The following is a 27,236-nucleotide window of genomic DNA, read 5'->3' as shown; positions in this document are numbered from 1 at the left end:
TAAAAGAACCATATGGTATTGCCAATAGATTCAGAAAAAGCATTTGACAAAATACAGCATCCATTCTTGATTAAAACCCTCAGAAAGTAGAGAGATAAAGGGAACATACTTCAACATCATAAGACCATATATGAAAGACCCATGTCTAATATAATTCTTAATGGGGGAAAACTGAGAACTTTCTCCTATGATCAGGAACAAGACAAGGATGTCCACTCTCAACCATTACTATTTAACACAGTACTGGAAGTGTAAGCCTCAGCAATTAGACAACAAAAAGAAATAAAAGGCATCCAAACTGGTAAGGAAGAAGTAAAACTGTCACTATTTACAGACAATATCATACTCTATGTAGAAAACCCAAAAGACCACCAAAAAAATTGCTAGAACTAATACATGAATTCAGCAAAATTGCAGGATATAAAATCAATGTGCAGAAATCTGTTGCATTTCTATACACCAATAGTGAAGCAGTAGAAAAAGAATTCAAGGAATTGATACCTTTTGCAGTTTCACCAAGAACAATAAGATACCTAGGAATAAACTTGATTAAAGAGGTAAAAGATCTATACTCTGAAAACTATAGATCAGTTATGAAAGAAATTGAAGAGGACACAAAGAAATGGAAAAGCATTCTGTGCTCATGGATTGAAAGAACAGACTTTGTTAAAATGTCTATACTACCCAAACCAATCTATACATTTAATGCTATCCCTATCAAAATATCACCAACATTTTTCACAGAGCTAGAACAAACAATCCTAAAGTTTGTATGGAACCACAAAAGACTCCAAATAAAAAAAACAATTCTGAAAAAGAAAAACAAACCTGGAGGCATCTTGAGGCATTGACACAGTATGGTACTGGCACAAAAACGGACACATAGATGAAATGGAACAGAATAGAGAACCCAGAAATGGACCTTCAAATCTATGGTCAACTAATATTCAATGAAGCAAGAAAGATTATTCAATGGAAAAGAATCTCTTTGACAAATAGTGTTAGGAAAACTGGACAGCAACATGCAGAAAAATGAAACTGGACCACTTTCTTATACCATACACAAAGATAAATTCAAAGATAAATTCAAAATGGATGAAAGATCTAAATGTGAAACAAGACTCTATCTAAATTTTTCTAGAGACAACAGGCGGGAACCTTTTTGACCTCAGCCATAGCAACATCTTAGTAGACATGTTGCCCAAGACAAGGGAAACAAAAGCCAAAATGAACTATTGGGACTTTAACAATATAAAGTTGTTAAAGTTGTTAAAGTTGTTGTTTGCACAGCAATGGAAACAATCAACAAAAATAAGAGGTAGCCTAAAGAATGGAAGAAGATATTTGCAAATGTCATATCTGATAAAGGGTTAGTATCCAAAATATATAAAGAACTTATCAAACTCAACACCCTCCCCCCAAAATAATCCAGTTAGGAAATGGACAGAAGACATGAATAGACACTTTTCTTTTTCTTTTTTTTTTTTTAAAGATTTATTTATTTATTTGACAGACAGAGATCACAAGTAGGCAGAGAGGCAGACAGAGAGAGGCGGAGAAGCAGGCTCCCCGCTGAGCAGAGAGCCCGATGTGGGGCTCAATCCCAGGACCCTGGGATCACGACCCGAGCTGAAAGCAGAGGCTTTAACCCACTGAGCCACCCAGGCGCCCCAGAATAGACACTTTTCTAAAGAAGACATTCAATGGCTAACAGACAAATGGAAAGATGCTCATCATCAGGGAAATACAAATCCAAACTACAATGAGATACCACCTCACACCTGTCAGAATGGCTAAAATTAACATCACAAGAAACAACAGGTGTTAGTGAGGATGCAGAGAAAGCAAGACACTCTTGCACTTTTGGTGGGAATGCAAACTGGTGCAGTCACTCTGGAGAACATTATGGAGGTTCCTCAAAAACTTAAAAATAGAACTACCCTATGAACCACCAATTGTAGTACTAGGTATTCACCCAAAGAAAATACTGAGTCAAATACAAAATACAAAATACAAAAATACTGAGTCAAAGGTGTACACGCACCCCAATGTTTATAGCAGCATTATCAGCAATAGTCAAACTATGGAGAGACCCAAATGTCCATCAGCTGATGAAGGGTAAAGATGTGGTGTGTGTGTGTGTGTGTGTGTGTGTGTGTGTGTGTGTGTTTGTATTCCACCATATATATATATGGTGCATTATTACTCAGCCATCGAAAAAAAAGAAAGAAATGTCACCATTTGCAATAACACAGATGGAGCTCGAGTATATTCTGCTAAGTGAAATAAGTCAGAGAAAGTCAAATGCCATATGATCTCACTCATATACGAAAATTAAAAAGAAAACATGGACATATGGGAAGAGAGAAAAGAAAAAAGGACAGAGGGAAACAAACCATAAGAGATTCTTAATGATAGAGAACAAACTGAGGCTTGGGGCGCCTGGGTGGCTCAGTGGGTTAGGCCTCTGCCTTTGGCTCAGGTCATGATCCCGGGGTCCTGGGATGGAGTCCCACATAGGGCTCTCTGCTCAGCTGGGAGCCTGCTTCCTCCTCTCTCTGCCTGCCTTTCTGCTTACTTGTGATCTCTGTCAAATAAATAAATAGAATCTTTTTTTTTTTAAATTTATTTGACACACAGAGAGAGATCACAAGTAGGCAGAGAGGAGGAAAGAGAGAGGGAAGGAAGGAGGCTCCCTGCTGAGCAGAGAGCCAGATGCGGGTGGGGCTGGATCCCAGGACCCTGAGATCATGACCTGAGCAGAAGGCAGAGGCTTAACCCACTGAGCCACCCAGGTGCCCAATAAATAAAATCTTAAAACAAAACAAAACAAAACAGGCTTGATGAAGGGAGGTGGGTGGGGGATGTGCTAGATGGATGATGGGTATTAAAGAAGGCATTTGTGATGAGCACTGGGTGTTGTATGTATGTGATGAATCACTGATTTCTACTCCAGAAACCAATATTGCATTGTATGTTGACTAACTAAAATAAAAACCTTAAAAATAAATAAATAAATAAATAAATAAATAAATGAATAAATAATAAAGTGTGCCTTGCATATGTGTATGACATGTGGAAAGAAGCAAAAAATCCATGTACAGAAAGATAAATTCAGCATTAAACATGTTGAGATTAAAGAGAACTTGTGTCTGGAGTATATTGCTGTAACCAGATCCTATGTCTTACCTGGGTCTTAACGAGGGCTTCCTTACACCAGCCTTTCTGAAGAAGGACATTTTCCTATGTGAGGTTGAAAACACATTTGGTTCTCTGACAACTTCCAGTGCAATATCTAATGAAAAATCACAGTTAGGTAACACCATGTTATAACTTATCAGACATCAAGTACATGTGGAAGAACCACAGTTCCCACAACAGTCCAGCATCTCAGGACATTACTACTGAAAAGAGACTTGGGGATGATTTTTACCCTGACTTCAGTCCAGATTGTGTTATCTAAGTGTGTTGGTCATTAGGCCAAGAAGCCACCTTCCTCAGAAGACCTCCTAAGACCAAGCCTATTGTATTTCTTCCCATTTTAACACCAAATGTTATCTATCCTTCCTCTGATCAGCCATATTGACTGGACTATATTCCACAAGACATTCAGTCTGCCTGACACCTCTGTTATCCCATCCTATGCCCTTTCACTTGCCCTCAGGAGCTCCTGCTCTGTAATCAGCAAACTCTCACAGAATCTGGAGCTCTTTGTTAAGTGTTCCCTCTATCTCCTTGCTTTAACTGAAATCATTCTCTCTTCTGAGAACACTGCTTCCACTGCAAGCTTCTCTCTTTTTTTTTTTTCTTTTTAAAGATTTTATTTATTTATTTGACAAAGAGAGATCACTAGGAGGCAGAGAGGCAGGCAGAGAGAGAGGGGAAGGGAAGCAGGCTCCCTGCTGAGCAGAGAGCCTGATGCAGGAGGGGTTGGATCCCAGGACCCTGAGATCATGACCCGAGCCAAAGGCAGAGGCTTAACCCACTGAGCCACCCAGGTGCCCCACAATGCAAGCTCTTAAAAGCTATTCTATCACACCATATGCAGTTTAGAGTGGGTGTCTGGTTCCCTATTACTATATAAAAACATTATTTCAAAAAGTACATTAAAACATTACTATTGAAGAATAATAGATTCCAAGGATCTCAGTATCTTAGGAAAGCCCTTTGGGGTGAGTATTGTATAAGAAAATATATAGACTGTCAAATTATTAAGGGCAAGGATGAATATATATATATATATCTTCTCAATAAATGCAATTGAATTGGTGAAAAAAAAATAAAATCCAGATGATGGAAGACTAGATAAAAAAAAAAAAAATCCACACAAATGAAACTCAAAAACCCAGTATAAACACTTATAAAACCTGGATAAAAAAATTATACATTTTAAAACTCATATATAAGTTTGTAGAAAATTACAACAAAACAAAATAAAAACATAGAAATTAGAAACAAGGAGGATGTTAGAAACCAGAAAGTTTAAGCTGACATCCTAGAGGTGTTCACAGTGTTAAAACCACAACAGGTCAGAAGACAAAGCCACTGGCCTTTAGAAAAAGGAAAAACAAAACAAAACAAAACCCTGGCACTGCTTTTATTCTCAAAACACACATCAATTATGATAGTTGCTACTGAAAAATTTAACAAGACTTTTGGCAGAGTCTCAGGGCAGAAGAAGGCAAAATTTCAAACCAACGCAGGAGCAGGGGCTCTGATAAGTACCAGTCTTTCAATTGTGATCCCAAGAAATAAAGGAAAGCAGAAATAGCTCATCCATCAAAAGGAATAAAAATCAGCTTTGAACCAACACATTCACTAAATGGATTAAGGTTATCTGGATGCTACTAGTTTAGTGTATGTCAGATGTAAGATAAAATCCTCTCTGGAGGAAAATAACATTGCCCAGAACCTTAAATTATCTCTACAGTTTTTTCTAACTAACCATGTTAAAAAAAATAAAGCAGAAATAGCAAGGTATTTAAAAAGATCTAACAACAAAAAAAAAAAAACAACAGAAAAAAAGAGGGGAGGAGGAGTTGACAGTTGAAATTGACATAGGAAATCCAAATATGGACTTTTAAAATTACTGTTATTAATATAATATATGGCATTAAAAGGAGTAAAATATCAACAGAGACTAAGTATCATACAAAGAAAAAATTCTGAAAATAAAAAATTTAATGACTGAAATTAATGAAATTAAGAACTAATAAATCGTTTTAATGACAAATTATATACAACAAAGTGAAAATTACTGAACTAGGAGTTAGATCAAAAGAAAATATGCAGACTGAAACATACAGAGAAAAATATGGAAAATGAAGAAAAATCATAGAAGACATAAGCAAGTGGCTATAATGTAAAAAATAATGAAGTACGATTATCAGAAAGAGGGAAAAAATAAAATGGAGCAGGACATATATTTGAAGAGATAATAACTGAAAATTTTCTAAAACTGACAAATGACATCAAATCAGAAATACAGGAAGTCCTGAAACCACAAGTAGTATAAATACTTATATATGTCTTATTAAAATTGCATGACAGTAGAAACAAAGAGAAAATGAAGGGGGGTGGGCAATGAATAAAAGAAATATTTCCTTCTACTAAACAATGGCAGTGAAGATGTTAGGCTGACTCCTCAAAATGAACTAAGGAAGCCAAGAGATAGTAAAATGATATCTTCAAAGTGCTAAAAGAAAGTAATACCAACAAGAATTCTACAGCTGAAGACCATGTTATCAAACAGAGCCAAAATACAGATAATTCTAAAATTTACATTAAAGGAAATGCCAAAAGGTTTTCTTGGAGGCAACTTAGAGGGGCAGGAAATGATGAAAAAGAAAGAAAAAGTGAATATGTTGTGAGTAAGCATAACTGAATATTAATTTATAAAATAGTAATATATATGTAGTAAAAGTAGTGACTTACATTAAACTTTAATGTCAAGGATGCATTTTGAAATCTATATAGTAACCAGTAAGAGAAGAAAACATGTAAAAACAACACATTAACAGAAAGAATATATGGAATTATCAGAAAACAATTTGTAATCTTAAAGAAAGTCAAAAAGAGCAGAGAGAACATAGAACAGAAGGGACAAATAGAAAATAGTAAGGTAGCATTTAAAACCTAATACATGAGAAGTTACAGTGAATGTGATCAGACTAAATAATTAGAAGGTAATTCTCAAATTGGAGTAAACAAAAATGCAAATACCAAAAAAGAGAGATTCTGCTTAAAAAAGGCTCACCTTATACTGGCATAAAAACAGACACATAGACCAGTGGAACAGAGTAGAGAGCCCAGATATGGACCCACTTATTTGTGGAGCATAAGAAATAACATGGAGGACATGGGGAGATGGAGAGGAGAAGGGAGTTGGGGGAAATTGGAGGGGGAGATGAACCATGAGACACTGTGGACTCTGAAAAACAATCTAAGGGTTTTAAAGGGGCAGGGGGTAGGAGGTTGGATGAGCCTGGTGATGGGTATTATTGAGGGCACGTGTTGCATGGAACACTGGGTTTGGTATACATAAACAATGAATTTTGGCACCCTGAAAAGAAATAAAAAAAATAAAATATAAAAAAATTAAAAAAAAAAGGCTCACCTTAGATATAAAAGAAGGAGATACTAAAAAAATAAAAGAATGGAAAAGGATATAACAAGCAAACACTAGCCAGAAAGAAAGGTGATTACTATTAGATATAATTAGATATCTAATTAGATCAGATAATATTAGACAAAGTACAATAAAGAAGCATTATCAGAAATAATGAAATTTTCTACCATAAATCTATAATGGTTCCAAATTTGCTTGTATCTAGAGATGTAGCCTCAAATAATATAAAGGAAAAACTGCAAGTCGTTTTTTCAAAAAGAATTATTTATTTATTTATTTATTTATTTATTTATTTATTTATTTATTTTAGAGAGAGAGTGAGAGCAGGGAGGGGTGGAGGAAGAGGAAAAGAGGATCTTAAGCAGACTTCCTGCTGAACATGAAGCCCAGTGGAGCCCAAACACATGATGCTGAGATCATTACCTGAGTTGAAATGAAGAGTTGGATGCTAAACTGACTGACCCACCCAGGGGCCCCCAAAACTGCAGTCTTAGAAAAAGAAGTAAAAATCCAGAGGGGAGGTTTAAAAAATTTCTCTTTCAATAATGGATACAAATGTATTCTAAAATTACCATCAAAGATAGAAAATCTGGGGTCTGGGTGTCTTAGTTGGTTAAGTGTCTGCCTTTGGCTCAGGTCATGATCCAAGGGTCCTGAGATTGAGCCCAGCAGCAGGAAGCCTGCTTCTCCCTCTCCTTCTGCTCATCCCCATCACTCATGCTATCTCTCTCTCAAATACATAAATAAAACCTTAAAAAAAGATATAGAAAATCTGAACATACTTAATCGAATACATCTACTTGTAGATACAGAATATTACATCCAAAATTATATGCCTAGAGATAGATAATTAATTATAATAAGAGGGTATCATAAACAACAAAATATTTGAAATTTCAAATGAAATCAACAAATTTGTAGAAAATGCAACATATTAAAATGACACAAGAAGAAATAGAAAATCTGAAAAATCCTACATATTTTAAAGAAATGAAGTTTGTAATTAAATCTCTCCTTGAGATTGAGACAAGTGAGCTTGCCAACACCATTTCTTTCTTTTAAAAATAATTTTTTTTTCTTAAAGATTTTATTTATTTATTTGACAGAGAGAGGTCACAAGTACACAGAGAGGCAGGCAGGCTCCCTGCTGAGCAGAGAGCCCGATGTGGGGCTCGATACCAGGACCCTGAGATCATGACCTGAGCCAAAGGCAGAGACTTAACCCACTGAGCCACCCAGGTGCCCCTTAAAATTTTTTTAAAATTTTTTAAATTAACATATAACGTATTATTAGCCCCAGGGGTACAGGTATGTGAATTGCCAGGTTTATACACTTCACAGCACTCATCATAGCACATACCTTCCCCAATGTCCATAACCCAACCACTTTCTTCCTATCTCCCTTTCCCCAGCAACCCTGTTTGTTTTGTGAGATTAAGAGTCTCTTATGATTTGTCTTCCACCCGATCCCGTCTTGTTTCATTTATTCCTTTCCTACACCCTGAAACCCCACATGTTGCCTCTCAACTTCCTCATATCAGGGAGACTGTATGATAACTGTCTTTCTCTGGTTGACTTATTTTGTTAAGCATAATACCCTCTAGTTCCATCCATATCGTCACAAATGGCAAGATTTCATTTCTTTTGATGGCTGCATAGTACTCCACTGTATATATATACACCACTTCTTTATCCATTCATCTGTTGATGGACATCTAGGTTCTTTCCATAGTTTGGCTATTGTGGACCTTGCTGCTATAAATATTCAGGTGCACATGTCCCTTTGGATCACTACATTTGTATCTCTAGGGTAAATACCCAGTAGTGTGATTGCTGGGTCATAAGGTAGCTCTATTTTCAATGTTTTGAAGAACCTCCATGCTGTTTTCGAGAGTGGCTGCACCAGTTTGCATTCCCAACAACAGTGTAGGAGGGTTCCCCTTTCTCCACATCCTCGCCAGCATCTGTCATTCCCTGACTTCTTAATTTTAGCTCTGACTGGTGTGAGGTAGTATCTCATTGTGGTTTGGATTTGTATTTCCCTGATGCCAAGTGATGTGGAGGACTTTTTCATGTGTCTGTTGGCCATCTGGATATCTTCTTTGCAGAAATGTCTGTTCATGTCTTCTGCCCATTTCTTGATTGGATTATTTGTTTCTTTGGGTGTTAAGTTTGACAAGTTCTTTATAGATTTTGGATACTAGCCCTTTATCTGATATGTTGTTTGCTAGTAAATATCTTCTCCCATTCTGTCAGTTGTCTTTCAGTTTTGTTAACTGTTTCCTTTGCTGTGCAAAAGCTTCTGATCTTAATGAAGTCCCAATAGTTCGTTTTTGCCCTTGCTTCCCTTACCTTTGGCGATGTTCCTAGGAAGAAGTTGCTGAGGCTGAGGTCAAAGAGGTTGCTGTCTGTGTTCTCTTCAAGGATTTTGATGGAATCCTTTCTCACATTGAGGTCCTTCATCCATTTTGAGTCTATTTTCATATGTGGTGTTTAAGGAAATGGTCCAGTTTCATTTTTTTGCATGTGGCTGTCCAATTTTCCCAACACCATTTGTTGAGAAGTCTTTTTTTCCATTGGACATTCTTTCCTGCTTTGTTGAAGATTAGTTGACCATAGAGTTGAAGGTATATTTCTGGGCTCTCTATTCTGTTCCATTCTGCTATGTGTCTGTTTTTGTGCCAGTACCATACTGTCTTGATGATGACAGCTTTGTAGTAGAGCTTGAAGTCTGGAATGGTGATGCCACCAGCTTTGGCTTTATTTTTCAACATTCCGCTGGCTATTCGAGGTCTTTTCTTGTTCCATATAAATTTTAGGATTATTTTTTCCATTTCTTTGAAAAAAAAAAAAAGGATGGTATTTTGATAGGGATTGCATTAAATGTATAGATTGCTTTAGGTAGCATAGATATTTTCATAATATTTGTTCTTCCAATCCATGAGCATGTAATATTTTTCCATTTCTTTGTGTCTTTTTCAGTTTCTTTCATGAGTACTTTATAGTTTACTGAGTACAGATTCTTTGCCCCTTTAGTTAGGTTTATTCCTAGGTATTTTGTAGCTTTGGGTGCAACTGTAAATGGGATTGACTCTTTAATTTCTCTTTCTTCTGTCTTGTTGTTGATGTATAGAAATGCAACTGACTTCTGTGCATTGATTTTATATCCTGACACTTTGCTGAATTCCTGTACAAGTTCTAGCAGATTTGGAGTGGAGTCTTTTGCTTTTTCCACATAAAGTATCATATCATCTGCAAAGAGTGATAGTTTGACTTCTTCTTTACTGATTTGGATGCCTTTAATTTCTTTTTATTGTCTGATTGTTGAGGCTAGGACTTCTAGTACTGTGTTGAATAGCAGTGGTGATAATGGACATCCCTGATGGCCAACACCATTTCTATCTAAAAGGGTAATGTAGGATTTAGTAAGAACAATGAAGTAATGAAAAGAAACCAAATGTATAAAAATTTTAGCATAATAAATAAAACTCTTTATTGGCAGAGGGCATAATTGTGTGTATAAAAATCAAAAAAAATTTTAGAATTTATAATTTAGGAAAGCAGAAGATGACAAGACCAATATGTAAAAATCAACATATTTTTATATGCTAGACACAATTTAAAAATGAAACTTTAAAAATTATACCATTCACAAGTGTATCAGAAAACATCAAAGGCCTAAACACAAATGTAATGGAAGCTACAAAATAATATTACATGGAAAAACAGAAAACATTATTGAAAGAAATTAAAAAAAACTTAAATAAGTGGAGAAATACACTAAATTCATGGATTAAAAAGTATAATAGGGAATGACATCACAGAAAATGATTAAGTAGGGAGCTCCAGGGATCCATCTTCCATAAAAACAACTAAAGATGTGGCAAAATGTTCATAATCAGGGTTTTACAGAATTCTGAACTTGGTCAAGAGCTTATAATAACCAGGGAAAAGCTTAGTAAGGAAAGAAGAGGCTGAGTTTGCTAAGAAAGTGTTGCGACATTTTTAAGTTGTCCACCTTGCATTCCTTTGTGATGCCACATCAGTGGTGGCCATATGACAGCAACCTACATTCTTGCTGCAGGCTTCTACTGCCAGAGATAGCAATATGGGTCTAATTTTCAAAGAATGTGTTTGTCTCTTGAAATGAAGTTGTCTCTTGGCTCCCTGAAGAACTGGCATAAGGACTAGCCTTTGTTTTTCCCTATTTAAAAGTATTTTTAGGGCTGAGAGGCATCCCATGTGACATTTGTTGAAAGCATTTATAGGCACAAGTACTGGGTACGGTAGACTGGGCCAACAGCTGGGACACCAGACAACACAAAGTTGGGGAAAGAAGTGTATACATGGGGTAATAAGGGCTTTTAAAGCTCTCACATATACTGGGGAATTAAGAAAGCTATTCACATGCATGAAACTGGATGTGTGCTCAGAAAAGTCATGAGAAGATCCAAAACTTTCCCCTCTGGCTGAACTTCAGGGTCCAGGCAAATGGAAAATGAAGGCTAAGGCAGAGTTGTAAATAGCCTGGCTGAGCATTGAAAGAGTATTCCAACACATAGCCAATCTGCAAAGGCCCGTAGAGTAATTTTTCTTTTTGTTTTGTTTATTTCCTTTTCTTTTTTTCTTTCTGACATTTAAGGAAACTATCAAAACACTGGTTGGCCACAAGCAAGTAGAACACGAACTTCAGTGGTCACACATAACAAAGAGTACAGACTTTACAAAAATAGTTGAGAAATTTCACCAAAGAAAACAGCACCCACAAAAGCAGCAGCAGCAAACTTGAAGAGGAGGGGAGAATTTCATTTTCAGAGCTGCCACAATATAATGTCCAAAATGTCTAGTCTTCAACAAAAAAAATATAAGGCATGCAAAAAACCAAGTATGGCCCATTCACAGAAAAAAAAGAAATCAATAGAAAGTGTCCATGAAAAGTCCAGTCATTGTACATATTAGACAAAAACTTTAAATCAACTGTCTTAAATGCTCAAAGAGCTAAAGGAAAATATGGACAAAGAACTAAAGGAAGTCAAGAGAATGGTGTCTCACCAAAAAAAGTATCAATAAAAAGATAGAAATGACAAAAAGAAATCAAATAGCAATTCTGTAGCTGAAAAGTAAAATAATTTTGAGCTAAATGAAATTTAAAAATCAGATAACAAAACATATGAGATGTAGCAAAGTATTGCTCAAAGAGAAATTTATTCTTGTAAATGCAGATATTGAAGAAAAAAAGATGCCAAATCAGTAAATGAAACTTATACCTCTAGGAACTAAATAAAGAATAGCAAGCTAAATCCAAAGTTAGCAGTAAAACAGAATAATGAAGATTAGAATGGAAGTAAGCAAAATAGGGAACAGAAAACCAATATAGAAAATTAACAAAACCAACAGCTTTTTCTTTGAAAAGAGAAAAGAAAAACCTGATAAATATTTAGTTAGACTGACCAAGAAATAAAAGACTCAAACTACTAAGCTCAGAAATGAAAGTAGAGACATTACTATCAACATTACAGAAATAAAAAGAGATTATAAACAATTATATGCCAATAAATTAGATAATCTAGACAAATGGAAAAATTCCAAGAAATATACAACTATCCAACAGACTGAAGAAGAAATAAAAAATTTGAACATGTTATAACAAGAGACTGAATCACTAATGACAAACCTCTCAACAAAGAAAAACCAAGGACCACATGACTTCACTGGTGAATTCTATAGTATAACATTTAAAGAGTTAAGACTATAGATCTTTACATTAAAGGCAATGCAAAGAAGCTTATAGTTAAAAACATGAGTATCTTTATAGAATAAAGATACTTGGAGTAAAGAAACAAAGTCCATTTTAACTGGATTATAATTAAGAGCTTGTGTTTGTTAGAGATACCATTGAGAGAGAGAATATTATCCTTATATGACTTGTGACTGATAGGTGACTCATGTATAGATTATATAAATAACCCATACAAATTGGTAAAAAAAAAAAAAAAAAGAAAACAAATTGAAAAGTAGGCAAGAGACTTAAATAGGAATGTCATACACACACACACACACTCACGCACACCTTATCCAATTGAATATTAAACAAATGTAAAAGCACTCAGTGTTATTACTCAATAAGAAAATGGATGTCAAAATAACAAGTGACATATCACTACATACCCACAAAAATAGCTAAGAATAAAGATTTCGCACATTAAATATTGGTGAGGTTGTGGAGCAATTGGAATTCTCATATCCTGTTGATAAACATGTACAAACACTTTGTGAAAGTATTGGGAATTAGTTACCGAAGTGGAATGTATGTGTATCTTATTGACCCAGAAATTCTAGGTCCATATTCAACAGAAATGTGTTCATATGTGCATCAAATAATATGCACAAAGATGTTCATAGGAGCATTAAAAAACTGAAACAACTCAAATACTCATCACTTTTGAATGAATTAAAAATGGTACATTCATATATTAGAATACTCCACAGCATGCATTCTCAAAGGATGCTATTATTTCCAATAGGTGAAAATTAGTTTTCGTGGGTCAGAGGAGTCTTACTCCTTTATATACCATTGACATGTAGTATATCTATGGCATTAAAATTTATGTCTAAAGAGGCTCCTTGTGGGGGTGCAATAATGAAAAAAAATTGAGGTGAGGGTTACACAACTGTGCCACATTACTAAAAAAAAAATCAACAGTTGCTGCATTCAACATGATTGAACTCACAAACTCAATTTATATAAATATCAAAAAAATTATGTAAATTTAAAAAACCAGATAAAACTAAATTACCATTATCCTTGGGAAATAGGGAAGGATTAAAAATGGGGTGGTAACATAAAGGTGACCTTTGTTCAAAAGGGCAGTTGAAGATCAAACATATTTTTCCTTTTCCTATTCTTCACAATTATTAGTAGTTATTAGAAAAGAGGCAAATAAGGGCTAAGAAGAGACAAAAGAACAGAGGTGATTTGAAGTAGAAATTTTTAATGGGAAAAATGAAAAAAAGCCATGATGCTTTGGTTCTTCCTTCCCTTCTCTCAGGGATAACAGAGCTGAGATACTGGGATGGGAGCATGCTACATGCATCAGGTCACGAGATCATGTTAAGACTATTAAGCTATGCACAGAATAAAGTTTTATAAACCATGTACACGAGAGTAGAGCCTGGAGAAACACACTCAGAGTAGACATAGAAGTTCTCCTTGTCACTGTAGTAATTTAACCATGCTACTGATATATCCTAAGCTTCTTCTGGGTCAAGAATACTTCAGTAGATGTTGTAGCAACTCTGGTCCCATCCACCCTGTCTGAGTTGAAGCATTCATTCTCCTAACCTGTTATAAATTTTGCCTGGTGATGGTGCACAGTTGAAGACCTCAGCTGAATAAGTTGCTGCTCAACCCACGGTAGTGAACCTTTCATAGGAACAGTGAACCTGGCCAACATGGATTGGCAGAAGCTAGGAGACAATATACGGGAATAATGCTGAGGGTGCTGGCTCCAAGGGGACAGAATAGAAACTTGGTTAAGGGAGAGTTGATTAATATAGGATTGTTCTCCTAGGATATAGGATTTAAGAGCCTGGTAAGGATCCTGGAAAGTAGTGCAACACTGCTACACTGATTCTTAGAAGTTTGGAGAAAGCAATGGCTCATACTAAGTAGAAATTCTAGTGGCCAAAACAAACAGGCAAGGAAGATATCAAATGGCTCATAGAACTGAGCCTGCTACAGAAAATAAATTACGTAAGCCTAAAAAATCCACCAGCCAACAACGGGTCACAGAGGGGTCGATCCTTTTACTAAAGCCAAAGAGTGGGGGGCGGGGGTGTGGTGGGGTGGGGGAGCAGCATTAGCATCACTGAGAAACTTCTTGGTGACTTTCTGTGATGACAAAACATCCATTTTGAGTAGATGCCTAGGTATTTTGCAGTGTGACAATTTTGCTCATACCTAGTCTGGACATTTAGAAAAGGACCCAAGTTTAGGATTTTCACCCCAAGTTCCTGCTTTGCTTTTCCTGGGACATCTTTTATAATGGCCATTCAGAGTTGGATCTATGCAATACTAGTGACAGCTGCGCCAATCTCCTTATAAATAATAGGTGTTTGCTACTCTGCTTGTGCTCTCTCTCTCGCTGGCTGGTGACCTGGGATGTAGGAATGTTTTCCCTCTGGCTCGCTGCACCCCATTTTGAGTCTTGAAAGTAATAAATTTTGTGACTTGACTTCTTCTGTATGAGTGTATTGAAACTGTGCTTTCAATCAAAATGGTCCTAGGGTTTTCTCTTCCCAAAATGAGCTCAGATGCCAAGGGAATTACCTGCCAACCTTGTAAAGGTGGCTTGTGCCTTCTTACTCAGCAACTCATAGTCTGCATATACTTAGCACACAAACTCTGGGTTTTCCAGCACATATTTCTCTGTAGGTCAGGGCTAACTATTACTGAATTGCTGTCTCTGACAGCAATGGGAATCAAATCCCAGAATCGTAGAGGTGAGGTAGAAGCAATTTACTGCCCAAAGTAAGGAAGATGCTAGTATTATACATATATATAATATATAGCATATATATTATATATATAACATATTATACATATATTATATATAAAGTGGCAATAGAACAAGGATGGGAGCTAGGAGGACCTGACCCTCAGAAAGCTGTGGGTATGGTTAATATAATATGGTGTTCCTGGAGGTTAAATAGATAGGCAGCCAAAAAAATTACTGCTTAATATATACAACAAAAAGATACCAAAGACAAATGACTGAGAGCACTTGCACCAATGAAAGTCACAATCACTTGCTCAGTTGCTAAACATGAGTCAATTTTCAGACCCGGAATGCACTGACTGAAGAAAGGTCTCCATGAAAGAAGACCCTACAGCATTGTGGAAAGTGAATTCTAATGATACTTGCAGTCCCTCTCTAATGGGACATTTGAGCATTTATTCCAGTAACTGGAAGGGAAATATCTAGTCATTTCAAGGACTATTGAACACAGGGTCCTAGTTTACACTGTCTGGATCCCCAGAATGTCATCATCAACCCCAGTAGAGAAGACACTTATGAAGATAGCTAATAAATGGAGTCCTGGCCTAGGTGTAGCTCACAGTGGGCCCAGTGGGCCCAGAAACCCATTCAGTAGTGATTTCTCCAATCCCTACACATCTACTGGAATGGCATTACTTGGTAGTGGGTAGGATCTCCACATTATTTCCTTGGTCTAAGGAGTAAGAGCTATTATGGCGAGAAAGATCAAGTGGAAGTCTCTGAAACTCTTTCCATGTTCCTACTCAAGATGATAAAAACAGTATCACATTCTGAAGATAATAGTAGAGACTAATGCCACTCTTAAAAAACTGAAGAGATGGCTTCATATCCTAACTAAGGTCAGGATAAGATAGGTATCAGCACAAAAAGGGAGAAAGAGCCACAAGATTCCAGGTAGGGTAAGGGGACTTCCGCAAAGAAATACTGCCCTACACTGGGAGCTGAAGCCCAAGCTGGGTGAGGAGCATAACCCCATGAAGGGCAACTTGGATTGGAGAATTCAGAACTCAAGCAAGATGAGGATGATATCTGCACAAAGGAGGGCCCAGCATATGGAGTTCAGCTGCGGTGAGAAAGGCACCGACACTGAGACATAAAGGAGCAGACCAGCATGAAGTGTGGGAACTTGAACAGAATGAGAAAGATAAGGGCACCTCGGTTGGTTGAGTGTCTGACTCTTGATTTTGGCACAGAGGCATTTCTTTAGTGTAATATAGGCTATCATACAAAAAAACCTTACAGCTAACACTATAATTAATGGTGAGGAAGTTTTTAAACTAACATCACATACAAGACAATTACGTCCTTTTACCACTCCTTTTCAACATTGTGCTGAAAGTTCTAGCAAATGCAATAAGATAAAAAAAGAAAGTAAAAGTTACACAGAGTGGAAAAGAAGAATTAAAACTTTCCTGTTTGTATATGTATGACTATGTAGAAAATCCAAAAGAATTGACAAGAAATCTCCTGGAGCTAATAAGCAATTATAGTGAAGTTGCAGAATATAAGGTTAATATGCAGGTGCCAATCTTTCGTATATACTAACAAAGAATGGAATTTGAAATTAAAAACACAATGCCATTTATGTTAGCACAACCACACTGAGATACTTTTGTTTCCTTTAGGCATACATAAAACAAAATATGTACAAAACCCATATGAGGAATTACAAACCTCTACTGAACTAATTCAAAGAAGAATAAAATAAATGGGGAGGCTTTCCCTGTTCGTAGATAGGAAGACTCAGTATTGTCAAGATGTGAGTTATTCCCAACTTGATTCATGCAGTTCCAACGAAAATTCCAGTTACTTATTTGTGGATATAGGCATACCTTAGGGATATTTGGGGTGCAGGTCTAGACTGCCACAATAAAGTATATATCATGATAAAATGAATGAAATGATTTTTTTGGTTTCTTTCTTTTTTTCTTTTTTAAAAGATTTTATTTATTTATTTGACAGAGAGAGAGATCACAAGTAGGCAGAGAGGCAGGCAGAGAGAAGGTGGGGAAGTGGGCTCCCCACAGAGCAGAGAGTCCAACACAGGGCTAGATCCCAGAACCCAGAGATCATGACCTGAATCAAAGGCAAATACCTAACCCACTGAGCCACCCAGGTGCCCCATTTTTTCTTAATGCATATAAGATTTTTTTCTTAATGCATATAAGAGTTATGTTTACACTATACTGTAGTTTGTTTAGTTTACTAAGAAACATGTAATTTTTAAAAAATGCTAACTATCATTAAAGCTTCCAGTGAGTTGTGACCCTGGTAGAGGGTCTTGCCTTAATGTTGATGGCTGGTAACTGATCAAGGTGGTGGTTGCTTAAGGTTAGGGTGACTGTGGAAACATCTTAAAATAAGACAACAATGATATTTGCCACATTGACTCTTCCTTTCACAAAAAATTTCTCTGTATATATGATGCTGTTTGATAGCATTTTGCCCACAGAACTACTTTCAAAATTGGAGTTGATCCTCTCAAACCCTGCCACTCCTTTATCAACTAAAACTTATGTAATATTCTAAATTCCTTATGGTCATTTCAACAATTTTCATGGCATCTTTGTCAGAAGTAGATTCCATCTTAAGAAACCACTTTCTTTGCTCCTTCATAGGAAGCAACTCTTCATCCACTCAAGTTTTATCATGAGATTGCCACAATTCAGTCCCATCTTTAGGTGCCCTTCTAGTTCTACTTTTCTTGCTATTTCTACCACATATGCAGTTGTTTCCTCCACTGAAGTCTTGCACACTTCAAAGTCATCCATGGAAATTGGAGTCAACTTCTATAAAACTCCTGCTAATGTTGATACTTGGAACTCTTCCCATGAAATTTTTTTTTAAAGATTATTTATCTATTTATTTGACAGAGGGAGAGAGAGAGATCACAACTAGGCAGAGAGGCAGGCAGAGAGAGAGAGAGGAGGAAGCAGGCTCTCTGCTGAGCAGAGAGCCCGATGCGGGACTCGATCCCAGGACCCTGAGATCATGACCCGAGCCGAAGGCAGCGGCTTAACCCACTGAGCCACCCAGGCGCCCTTCCCATGAAATTGTTAAAAAAGATATTCATTTGGGAGACAGAGAGACAGTGTGAGTGAGAGAGGCAGAGGGAGACAGAGAAGCAGACTCCCCACTGAGCAGGGAGCCCAACTTGGGGCTCTATCCCAGGACCCAGAGACCCTGACCTGAGCCGAAGGCAGATGCTCAACCACTTGAGCCACCCAGGTGCCCCAAATCATGAATGTTCTTAATGACATACAGAGGGAATCCTTTCCTGAAGTTTTTCAACTTCTTTTGCCCAAATTCATTAGAGGAATCACTATGTATGGCAGCTATAGCCTTAAGAAATGTATTCCTTAAATAATAAAACTTGAAAATCAAAATCACTACTGGACCCATGGGCTGCAGAATGAATATTGTGTTAGCAGGCATAAAAATAGCATTAATCTTGTACATCTCCATCAGAGCTATTGGGTGACCAGGGGCATTGTCAATGAGCAGTAATATTTTGAAAGGAATCTTTTTCCAAGCAATAGGTCTCAACAGTGGGCTTAAAATATTTGGTAAACCATCTTATAAACAGATGTGCTATCATCTAGGCTTTGTTGTTCCGTTTATGGAGCATAAGCAAGTAGATTTAGTATAATGCTTAAGGACCCTACACTTAAAGGTAAGAAAGGTAAAAGAGCGTCGGTTTCAGTTCAGAGTGACCAGCTGCATTATACCCTAACAAGAGAGTTAGCCTGTTTGTTGAAGCTTTGAAGGCATGCCTTGACTTCTCTCCAACCATGAAAAATTATAAATGCTGTCTTCTTCCAACCATGAAAAATTGTACATGGCATCTTCTTCCAATATGAGACTGTTTTGCCTACACTGAAAATCTGTTGTTTAGTGTAGCTACCTTCGTGAATTATCTTGGCTACACCTGGATATCTTGCAGAAGTTTCTACATCAACACTAGCTGCTTTACCTTGTACTTTTATGTTATGGAGATGGCTTCTTCCCTTAAACCTCATGAACCAACCTCTATTAGCTTCAAACTTGTCTTTGCAGCTTCTTCACCTCTCTCAGCCTTTATAGAATTGAAGAGACCTAGGACCTTGCTTTGTGTTAGGCTTTGGCTTAAGGAAAGGCTATGTCTGGTTTGATCTTCTATCCAGACCATTAACATTTTCTGTATCAGTAATAAAGTGGTTTTGCCTTCTTACCATTCATGTATTCACTGGAGTGTCATGTTCAATTTTCATCAAGAATTTTTCCTTCGCATTCACCACTTGGGTAACTGGTGCAAGAGGCCTAGCTTTCATCCTATCTCAGCTTTTTTTTTTTTTTTTAAAGATTTTTTATTTATTTATTTGACAGAGAGAAATCACAAGTAGATGGAGAGGCAGGCAGAGAGAGAGAGAGGGAAGCGGGCTCCCTGCTGAGCAGAGAGCCCGATGCGGGACTCAATCCCAGGACCCTGAGATCATGACCTGAGCCGAAGGCAGCGGCTTAACCCACTGAGCCACCCAGGTGCCTCTATCTCAGCTTTTGACATGCCTTCTTCACTAAGCTTAATCATTTCTAACTTTTGATTTAAAGTGAGAGATGTGTAATACTTCTTTTCACTCAAACACCTAGAGGCCATTGTAGGGTTATTAATAGCCTAGTTTCAATATTGTTGTGCCTCAGGGAAAAGGGAGTGGCCAGTCATCGGCCTAGTCAGTATACACACAAATATCATCAAGTTTGTAATTTTATATGGGTGAGGTTTGTGGCGCCCAAAACACTTACAATAGTAACATCAAAGATCACTGATTACAGATCATCATAACAAATAAAATAATAAACATGTTTGAAATATTTTAGGAATTATCAAAATGTGACACAGATGCACAAAGTGAGCAAATGCTTTTGGAAAAATGGCACCAATAGACTTGCTCAAGATAGGGTTGTCATAAACTTTCAATATGTAAAAATGCAACATCTGCAAAGCATAATAAAATGAAATGCAACTAAATGAGTTACACCTGTGTTGAAAAACTGACTCTAAAGTTCCTGTGGGTAGGCTAAAGACCCGGAATCGCCAACACAATAGTGAAGGAGAAAAGCAGTTAGAAGACTAACTGACTTCAGGACTTACTACAAAAAAAAAGAAAAACAGCCTACTGTAAAGCAAGAATAATCAAGACAATGTGATCTTGGTGAAAGAACAGACAAATAGATCAATGGGACAGAATAGAGAGCCCCAAAATTGGCCCACGTGAATCCAGACAGCTGATATTTGACAAAAGAACAAAGGCAATAGAATACAACAAAGATAGCCTTTTTCTTTCTTTCTTTTTTCTTTTTAGATTTTTATTTATTTATTGGAGAAAGAAAGAGGGCACAGAGGGAGAGGCAGACTCCCCACTGAACAGAGAGCCTGATGTGGGCCTTGATCCCAGGACCCTGGGATCACGATGTGAGCTGAAGGCAGATGCTTAACGACTGAGCCACCCAGATACCCCAAAGACAGCCTTTTCATCTTTTCAACAAATGGTGCAGAAACCATTTGACATCCATATGAAAAAAAAATCAATGTGGACAGAGACCTTATGCCCTTTACAAAAAATAACTCAAAGTGGATCATAGACCTAAATGTATAATGCAAAACTATTAGACTCCTGGAAGATAACATGGGAAAAATTTAGATAATTTTGGATTTGGCAATGACTTTTTAGAGATAATAGCAAAGGCACAATCCATGAAAAAAAGAATTGATAAGCTGTGCTTTATTTAAAATAAATACCCTGCTCTATGGAAGACAATCAGATGACTAGAGAAAGGAAGAAAATAGTGGCAAAAGACATATGTGATAAAGAGCTGTTTTTCCAAAATATTCCAAGAACTCAAGTCTCAACAATAAGAAAACAAATAATCTGACTAACAAATGGACTAAACACCTCAACAGACACTTCGGCAAAGGAGTATACAGATAGAACATAACTTTTTAAAGAATACTTATGTATTTATTTGAGAGAGAGAACGAGATAGACTGCACACCTGGGAAGGGCAAAGGGAGAGAGAATCTGAAGAAGATTCTGCACAGAGCGTCAGGCTCAACCCGGGGTTTGATCCCATGAGCCAGAGATCACAATCTGAGCTGAAACGAAGAGCTGGATGTCTAATTGACTGTGCCACCCAGGTACCCTGAAAATAGTATTTACAAAGAACCTTCACACTGTATATCATTAGGAAAAAGCAAATTAAGCAATAGTAAGATACTACTACACACCTATTAGAATGGCCCAAATCTGCAACAGAAATTCTCTCTCATTGGAAGTGGTGATGCAACATGGGGGCTTAAGTGGGTAGGAGAAGAATCAATGAAACAAGATGGGATTGGGAGGGAGACAAACCATAAGTGACTCTTAATCTCACAAAACAAACTGAGGGTTGCTGGGGGGAGGGGCGTTGGGAGAAGGGAGTGGGATTATGGACATTGGGGAGGGTATGTGCTTTGGTGAGTGCTGTGAAGTGTGTAAACCTGGCGATTCACAGACCTTTACCCCTGGGGATAAAAATATATGTTTATAAAAAATAAAAAATTTAAAAAAAAATTCTCTCTCATTACCGGTAGGAAAGCAAAATTGTGCAACCACTTTGGAAGACATTTCCAAAGACAGTTTGGAAGAAGTCTGGCACTTCTTTATAAAACTGAACATGTTGGGTCACCTGAGAGGCTCGATCACTTAAGTGGTCTGCCTTCAGCTTGGGTCATGACCTCGGGGTCCTGGGATGAGCCCCACATCCAGCAGCTCCCTGCTCAGTGGGAGGCCTGCTTCTCCCTCTCCCAGTCCCCCTGCTTGTTTTCCCTCTCTTGCTGTCTCTCTGTCAAATAAAATCTTAAAAAAAAAAAAAGCAAAACAAAAAAAAAAGGAACCTGCTATTATCATGAAACCCAGCAATTGTGCTTCTTGGTATTACCCAATAAAAAGTTATGACCATACAGAAACCTGCACATGGTTGTTTATAACAGCTCTATTCGTAACTGTCCAAACTCGAAAGCAATCAAGATGTCCTTCAGTAGGTGAATGGATAAACAAATGCTGGTGAACCAATGAAATACTATTTAGTATTAAAAAGAAATAAATTATCAAGGCAAAATTAGACATGGAGGAAGCTTATATGTCTACTACAAAGTCTGAGAAGACAATCTGGAGAGCTATATAGTATATGATTTCAATTTATGTGATATTTAAAAAAAAGCAAAACTATGGAGGTAGTGAAAAGATCAGTGGTTGCTAGGGGTTGGCAGTATGGAGAGGGGTGAATAGGTAGAGGTTATTAGGACTGTTAGGGCACAGAGACTTTTTAGAGCCTTGAAAATACTTTGTATGGTGTGATAATGATGGGTACATGTCATTATACATTTGCCCAAACTCAAAGAAAGCACACTACCAAGAGGAAACCTTATGGTAAACTATGGGTTTGGGCAATTATCATGTGTTAATATAGGTTCATCAATTGTAGCAAATGTAGCACTCTGACGGGGGATGTTGATGATGGGAGAGGTGGTGCAAGTGCTGGAGCATGGGGTATATAGGAAATCTCTGTACTTCCCTCTTAATTTTTTTGTGAATCTAAAACTACTCTAAACAAAGCCTTAAAAAAAAAAAAAAAGAATACTGGGAGGAAGGAAGACACATGTGGATGAATCTATGGGAGTAAGCATGAAGAACAAAAGTTTTTGCGTTATAGCTTAAAGTTCACTCATAAACAACCACTGTGAAATAGGGCACCAAGTAACCAAGTAGACAAAATGACTTGGATGATTGATTTCAGCAAATCTCTGTCATAATCCATCAATGAACTCGTGAATAGAGTGGCTAGATGGGTATTGGACTACTAGGGATGGAAGTTGTATGTGTACCCAATGGCATGGGCCCTACACTCACCGAGGCTGATTTAGTTACCACTGCTGCCAAATGTTCAACTTGTCAGTGACAGGGACAAATGCCAAGGCCACATACTTCAATAACTCTCAGAGAAAACCAACTGCTTACTTGGTGACAAATTGATGACATTAGATTGCTTCTACTCTGGAAAGGCCATCAATTCATCTTGCTTGGAAGTGACAAGGATTCCTGCCTGTAAGGCCTCAGCGAGCATTGCTATCAGGGGGCTTACAAGATCCTTGAACGAGATCCCATATAACGTTTGGGGGATACACTGACAGCCCAGGAGGTTGGCAATGGATATATGATGATGGGATCCACTAGGTCTATCAGCTGTGAGAGGTGCTGGCCTGGTAGAGCAATGGAGCCATTCCTTGAAGGTGCAGCTGTGAAACCAGCTTGATTATGATCTTGGGACATACAACATCATCCTTCAGGTTAAACTGAAGGTGTTGTGTTCCCAATAACTAGAGTATATGTGTATGGAACAAAGGATAAAAGTAGGAGTGATTCATTTAACATTAGTATCAATGACTTACTTAGGGAAATTTCTAATCCTTACAGCTTTAGGTTCTGTGGGCCTAGACCAGTGTTATCCAATAGAAATGCAACTTGAATCACATATATAATTTTAAATTTTCTAGTAGTCACATTAAAAAAGATAAAATCAAAAGGATAAAATTAATTTAAATAATATGTATTTGTTAACCTATTTGTATCAGATACATTTCAAGTGTTCAATGGCCACATGATGCTAGTGGTTCTTGTACTGGGCAGTGCTGGTCTAAAAGATCCTGGTTTCCAGATGGGGAGTGCTTCTACCAGGGACAGAGTAGGCGCTCAGTCACTTTTAACTCCTTAGGCTAAGAGGCTAGCAGGCAAGAAAAGGAGTTACTATACTGACAGGGTAATTGACTTTTACCATCTAGGTCATCAGTAACACAGCAGGGACAATGGAGAATTCATTTGGCACTCTTGGTATTCTGCTGCCCAATTCTAATGATAAATTGTCAAGGGCAATAACTATAGCCTGAGAAGTGATGATGACCAGGGAGCTCAGGTCCCTTAGGGATGACAGTCTACGTCATCCTCTCAGTTAATTCTCTCAAGACCAGCGGAGACACTAGCTGAAAATAAAGGAACTCTAGGATGGGTAGCAAAGGAGGGTGAAGAGGAGTATTCATTATGGTCTCCAGATAAGCTATAGGAGTGTGAGCCAGCCCTTCCAGTCTAAGTTCCCCAGGGGGAAAAAAATACACCAACAAAACCAACCAGAATTTACTGGGATAGCTACTCCAAGATGGAGTGAAATTTCCTTACAAAGAAAGTCAACAGGGTGCTATGGTGTACAGCTGATGCATAGCTCAGATCCTCCTTTAAGGACCAAATCACTCATTCTCAGCTACCTGCAGACAGCTCATAGTTGAGACCCCCTGTAGGCATTGCCTCAGCCAAAGGGTGCTGCATGACCCAAGGTTATATCTTCCCTACAAGCAGCCCAATCCCTTACGAGTCTATGTGAATGTAAAAAACAAAACAAAACAAAAACCAAAAAATCCTTTGTCTCAGTGAGGCACAACTTGGAAAGGCCATCCTAGCTTTAGGGTTTTCTCTATGGGACCCCTGCTGAGGTCTACTGTAACTGCCTGACCAGCATCTACCTCTGCCAATGCTGCTTTCCTTATTTCTTGAAAAGGGTTATTACTAAGAACACACACCAACAAACCTTCCACACATCTCTGATTCTAAGAAACATGGTAGAGGACAAATCTGTATTAGGAAGTCCCAGAATAACTAGGTGAGGAGGTAGGAATGAACAACTTTCATCACCATTCTCATTCATTTATAATTGCCTGGCAGTTTCATGATGCCCTCCTGTGGCCATGTAGGAGGAAAAAAAAGATGTGGCAATTCTCCCCGGACCATCCCTCATTTCAAAAGAAGCATGGTTCCTATCTTGGCTTATGCCTCTTGCAGTTGGGGAGAGTCTTACCTGATTGTTTCAAATGACTCTCTGAGTTGTAAACACTTACCTAATTTAGGTGCTTTTTCACAATATATTTTGTAATCATCGCTGATCTTCTGTATGGCCACCGTTGGAAACTTATAGCAGAGTTCCTCAAAGGACATTTTCCTAATGTCTATCAAGTAGGGGAAAAAAGGTATAGAGTCTGGTTGTCCACTCTGGTTTAAAGATTCATACGCTTTTATTGACAGTATTACCTTTAAATTGTTATTTTAGGAAGATAATAATGTTTTAATAAAATGTTTACACAAGAAATATAAGTTCCTCAGGGAAATTAGAAGCAAGGAAGTATAACCTTCCCTCCTCTCCAGAATGGGAGGATTCTGCCCTTCTTGGGGACACCTGACCCATGGAGATTTTCTGCCTGAGGGATACTAGGGTAACTGAGATATAATTTTGAAAGTGGTACTAATTGTTAACACATATACAAGAAGTAATTTATTCAAATGAATACTGACCCCTTCAAAGTAGCCATCTGTTGTGTGAAGGAATTGCAAATATATTTCAAACATTCTGCTATTGCTTCAAAGAATTCGATACACTTAGGGATAATATATGGCAAATAACATGCTAGGAACTTTCTCTCTTGCTTGGCTCTGTCTTTGGGAATTACTTTCAGAATTGACAGCTCATATATGTAAATATCCTTAATAGTTGCAAATCATTGTCCTTTGAGAGTGAATTATTTTTTCTAGAAAAAGTCATACATTATTTCTAGCTATACACAGTTGATTGAGAGGAATACATTTTTGCATCCAAAATACGATGAGACAGGACGGCTGAGACATCAAGGGAAGTTTTAGTCATGTACTGAACAATAGGACAGATTAGCAGCACCTTGCCTCCTACCTAGGTGAAAACACTCAATCATGTGGTGAGTTCTGCGGTTTAAAGTCAGTCTTATTGCGCACAGTTCCTTCCCAGAAACTCTCCCAAGGCAGTCTAGTACTTTCTGAAGATCATACTGGTGGGAGTCTAGAAGGAAGGCTGGGGTGTGGACCCACAAATGTCAGCATTGTCATTATCATCATTATCATCTCTCAGCCAGGGGAATCTGGCTGTAAGTTGTTAAGAGCAGCAGATCATTCCTGCAATAGATCCAGTTTTCCAGTTCTGGACCAAACCCTCCCTTGCTAAGCAACCTTGACCAAGTCTTTCCACTTCTCAGAGACTCGTTTTCTCCATAGGACAGCTGAGGGTTTTCTAGCTCTGATGTGCTGTGAGTTTATGGTATTCCCTGATTGGATCAGCCCACCTGGGAGTCAGGGCCTTGGGTTGGGCAAATATACAGGAGGACCTTTATCAGGTCATACTTGCATTTCCAAAAAGCAGTGGTGGAGGAAGTAATGATGTGTGCTGAGGGAAGGAAGAAGCATCTTCATGGAGAGTGGTTCCCACTCTTCCTGGCCATCCCTGGCACTCCAAGACCACCAAAGCCATGCCTATTGCCAAGTGTGTGTGCAGTCAAATTTACCAGCCATCCTTTCTTCCATTTTTCTCTTGTTTTCTGGAACAGGTTCTGGCATGTTCGGTAGTTAAAGAGAAGGTGAAATTCTGATATGAAACACAGGGTTTGTTCATGCTAGATTTAATAACTCATGCCCAAACATGGCTATGAGAGGCAAGCATTCAAGGCATCTTGTTTTGTATATGGAGTGCACATCAAAGTTTTGAAAAAGCTGAATGTTTTTTAGTATAATCTAACAAGTACTAACTGAGCACCTGCTGGCTCTGTAAAGGCATTGCCTCGAATCCCCTCAACAATCCTACCAAGCAGGGGCCATTATCCCCACTCCACAGCTGAGGAAATAAGAGGCTCAAAGAGATGAAGTAACTCGCCCAGGCTCACTGAGCAAGGGAGCAGTGAAATTGAATTTTTGAAGCTTTGGCTTATTCCCCTTCTGTATTTTTAAAAGTGCAGGTCATGACTCAATAATGTCGAAAAATGGTCGTTGCCAGCCTTTACAAAATGAAATAGAACAAAATAGAATAGAGAAACTAGAGGAAATCATATTATATAGTAAAGGTAAGTATTGCTTTGTGAAAATGCTTTTCCACATATACACACACACATATACACAAGTACATGTTTCCTGAGG

At 37.8% G+C, this 27,236-nt stretch overlaps 1 protein-coding gene across 7 annotated transcripts in view; it reads right to left on the bottom strand.

Annotated features, from left to right (window-relative positions):
• RGSL1 (regulator of G protein signaling like 1) overlaps positions 1-27,236 on the bottom strand; it is a 74,929-nt gene that overhangs the window by 22,555 nt on the left and 25,138 nt on the right. For 6 of the 7 annotated variants that reach the window (XM_082702849.1, XM_082702851.1, XM_082702853.1 and 3 more), the window contains 2 exons: positions 25,145-25,252; positions 3,190-3,295 (listed from right to left, as the gene is read on the bottom strand). In XM_082702849.1, coding sequence (XP_082558975.1) covers positions 3,190-3,295; positions 25,145-25,252 — 214 coding nt within the window. The remainder of the gene's footprint in view (positions 1-3,189; positions 3,296-25,144; positions 25,253-27,236) is intronic. The other variant, XM_082702850.1, reaches the window with a different exon arrangement.

Source organism: Mustela nivalis (assembly GCF_964662115.1).
Source record: "Mustela nivalis genome assembly, chromosome: 16".
NCBI lineage: Eukaryota > Metazoa > Chordata > Mammalia > Carnivora > Mustelidae > Mustela > Mustela nivalis.
Note: the sequence above shows the minus strand (reverse complement) of the source record. Positions and strands in the feature narration are given on the sequence as shown.